Here is a 3,827-nt window from a genome sequence, read left to right on the forward strand (position 1 = left end):
CTCCTACCACTGTGCATCTTGCATTCTATGCAGCAGCCACACTGAATTCCTTTCCATTTCTCCGGTGTGCTTTGCTTTGTCTCATCTCCTGCCTTTGCACACACAGGTCCCTCTGCCAAGGTGCAGTACCCACCTCCTCCCTCCCTCTTCATTCTCCTTAGCTTACTTCCACTCAGTCTTCAGGTCCCAGCTTAGATGTAATTTCTTTCCCAGAAAGAAATTATAAGGTGTTAAGTCTTGAAAGATTTAAATTAATGATCAGTTATTAAGTTAATGATTAAGTTAATGATCAATTTAAGTTAATGATCAGTGTCCTTTAGAATGTAGGCTTTGTAAGGTCAGGGTAGATCTTTTTGATACTAACATTAATGCATATCATAGTGTACAGAACATAGTACATGCTCAGAAAATATTAATTGAATATTGCTGAATCTAGAACAATCCTCATATGATGTTGTGGTCTACAACATCACATAGAAAATGATGTTACTGACCTACTAACCAAAGGACACTTGTCTTGAATTATGTTATCCCCAGGATCACCTGAGGCCAAAAGAACTAAAGTAGTGAAAGAGTAGGGCATAGGACATAAGTTGTCCTTTGTATAGTAAATAATTGTATTCAGTGACCAAATTCATGACTTTAAACTCATTATGTACTAACTGACTGAAATAGGGTAATAGAGACTGACTTTGAAAAAAAAAAACAGGTCAAAAATAACATACACACAATTTACAAAAGAAACCCTTCTCTGATTTGGATAATTTAGGCTTGCAAGATTTGCTTCTTCTATCTAGACATTCAGGGGAAACCATCCGGCAGCAGACCAGATGCTCCTCTCTGGGCAACCATCACTGCTTGCCAGCATATGCTCATTGATTTTGGAGTTCCTCTTTGAACTAACATTTGACTTGATCCAGAGTATTTCTGAGCTTGTATATTTTGCTGTCTCAAAATTTGCTCTTGATATTAATCTCTCCATCCTCCCTCTTCCATGTGGCCTTGTATTTCTAATCACGACCATCCACAATAATCTTCCTGCTTCAAGCTTCACACTTGTATAATGACAGCTGGTGTCAAACCAAGCTGTCCTCCACATTCCCAGGACAGAAGCCTGTGGCTGCTGCCATTTCCAGCACCATCATGGCAATGCTCTTGGCAGACTCAAGGCCTCGGAACCTGGCACTCAAATGCCAAGGCTTCTGGGAGTATGGCAGGCATTGAGGTATGGGGATAGGCTCGGTGGGGAGAGGGAATGTTTGCCTGTAACTATTTCTCTGACATACATAAATACAGCAGAACTAGGGAGACTTTAAAAAAATGGCAGCATGGCAATCAGAATTTTTCTTTGGCCACAGACTGTGATGTAGAAGAAGAAAAGCTCTCAGCTCTACACCGCAGCATCATCGGTTTACCAGTGCATTCTCATTCACAGGGCTGGAGGGAGAAGGCTCATACAAGGGTGTTTGCTAGGGCCAGTTGACCAGAAAGTATTATTGAAAGTCTTAAATGGATAATGAGAGATATTTTTGTATATTACATGTACAAATGCTTAGCAATCCATGGCTAGGTTTTTACCTTGTGTAACTGATAATACTGGAAGGCACCAACTCCACCTTGTTCTTCTGCAGTCCAAAGCACCAGCCGCAGAGTCCTCTTTGGACGCAGCCCTGGGAAAATAATAAAACAAAAAAAAGTGATACTTTGGTTGATTTTGAATTTTATAAAAAAATGGCAGGCTCCCTCATCTGCCACGTGGAGGCAGGAGGAAATCAGAGGCACTCATCTCTCACTGGTGTGGTTACCTCCTTCAGGGTATGGCTGGCAAAACAAAGAGCAACTTCAGGGCTGATCTTCAGCCCAGGTTAATGGAGAAAGGGGTTGTGACAAATGCAGTTTGCAGGCCAGAAAGTGAGAGCCTCTCATCACATCCTTAACTGGATATCCTGCCCAGAAGAACCCAATGGATGGCCAAGATCAGTGAGATACTAGATCATATCTGGAAGATGCAGTTAGGACGACCCCAAGCAGATTGTGGGGTCTTTCAATGATCTTAATTGAAATTAAATCGTTTGGGTCTACTTAAGGATAAGCCGTGTAGGGGATGACTTTTTAGTCTAAACATACAAGCATAGCTAGATGCCCATGCTATCTTCAGTAATGTAATAACTGAAGAGCAGATTCAACAGTTATGCTTCCCCATGGCCAATTTCTTCTACTTGGAAATAGAAGGTCATTCCCTTAAGGTCAATGAAAATTAATTGAATGAAGATGATATTTATTGACCTTATTACTGCACAAACAGCTTGGTGGCAATTTTATTGACTTGTGATACACAAATTTGTATCCTGGACTTGTTAAAGTTTATGGCAGATGTGGTGGATCCAGAACTATTTTTGGCTGACAATGTCTGCTCAGTAAAAGTTACCTACAAGGAAGCTCTGTTTCTGAAGTTAAAAAACGGCGAAAGAGTGTGCTAAAAGTGCTACTTTGTGACCAAGAATTAATACCTGTTCTGATTCAGACTGATAATGGCATTTCTGAGAAATAACAAAGGCAGAAAATGTGAAGCTGTGCTTAAATCTTATTAAGAGGATTCGTTTTCCCACCTCCTCATGGGGAGCCATAGGAAGGGTTAAAATGGACTTTGAGTGGCTCTGAGATGGACACACCCCATATCTCAAGTATAACCACATATGTGCTGCCACCCAGGTATATGGCCCTTGAAGGAGCCAGCTGGCTAGCTGCAGCCTGGATGACAAATGCTCCTGGGACACAGAGCTCTCTCCTGTCTCTTACAGGCTTCAAGAGGCACTCTCCTTTCCTAAGCCTAGTGCTAAGGAGCTGAAAAGGAGGAGCTACACTTTTTTATGAAATTGAATATAGTTGTGAAATCACTTTATACTTCAGCATGTTAACATAATTTAAAAAGCATAGGTTTAGGATGCAGGCTGACCATAGTTGCAGTCAAAACATGGACAAGCAATTTCTACATTCAGTTCCTCAGCAATCCTATCGGTGTTTCCATTGAGGTCCATATAGAATCCAACTTCTCATCTTGGCCACTACTGTGGTCTAAACCCCCACCCTCTGTTGTCTGGATTGCTGCAGTGGCCTCCTAACTGGGCTTGTTGCTGAAGCCCTCACCTCTCTTCAGGTGATGCTCCACACTGTAACCAGGAGAGTGTTTGCAAAACCTAAGCCAGATCATGTCATTTCTTGGCTCAAAACCTCCAATAACCAGAAGTAAGCTTCTGGAAGACAGGGACCTATGCTTTTTATTCATTGTAATGTTGCCAATTCCTAGATTGTTTGACACATACTAGGTGCCCAATAAATGGTACTGAAGGAACAAATAAATGCAAAGCTTAGTATCTTGATTAGAATGAAATTTGAAGCCACTTCTCCAGTCTCATCTTCTAAAAGTCTTCTGCTAGCTCATTCCCAGGCAAGGTGTTGTATTTGAAAAAGGCAGACAGATCTGGTGAATCCTGCTATCATTTGGCACTAGCTGTGTAACTACTGGGAAATTTCTCTACCTGAAATTATGCCTCTTTATCTGAAAGATGAAGATAACATTATGTGCCTATGCCATAACCCCTTCTCAAATGGAATGAGATGTGATAACACATGTAAGACAAACCTGGGGCTGGCATGTAACTGGCATTCAGCAAGTGAACAATAAAACCACATAACACACTTTCACCTCACAGAGTAGAAGATATTCCTTCTAAATGCCCAGACAGGAAATTCTTCCAAAGGCCTTTGAATACTTGGAGAACAAGAATTCTAGAGTGCCCACTGCTTGCTCTACCGAGTCAAACCAC

At 41.4% G+C, this 3,827-nt stretch overlaps 1 protein-coding gene across 1 annotated transcript in view; it reads right to left on the reverse strand.

Annotated features, from left to right (window-relative positions):
- Positions 1–1,670, reverse strand: part of LOC105519407 (carboxypeptidase Q-like) — a gene marked incomplete at its 5' end in the record, with an annotated part of 128,686 nt that extends 127,016 nt beyond the window's left edge. Inside the window, one exon of the mRNA XM_011952747.1 lies at positions 1,579–1,670. Coding sequence (XP_011808137.1) covers positions 1,579–1,670 — 92 coding nt within the window. The remainder of the gene's footprint in view (positions 1–1,578) is intronic.
- Positions 1,671–3,827: the final 2,157 nt, after the last annotated feature.

Source organism: Colobus angolensis, unplaced genomic scaffold (genome assembly GCF_000951035.1).
Source record: "Colobus angolensis palliatus isolate OR3802 unplaced genomic scaffold, Cang.pa_1.0 Scaffold349, whole genome shotgun sequence".
Lineage (NCBI taxonomy): Eukaryota > Metazoa > Chordata > Mammalia > Primates > Cercopithecidae > Colobus > Colobus angolensis.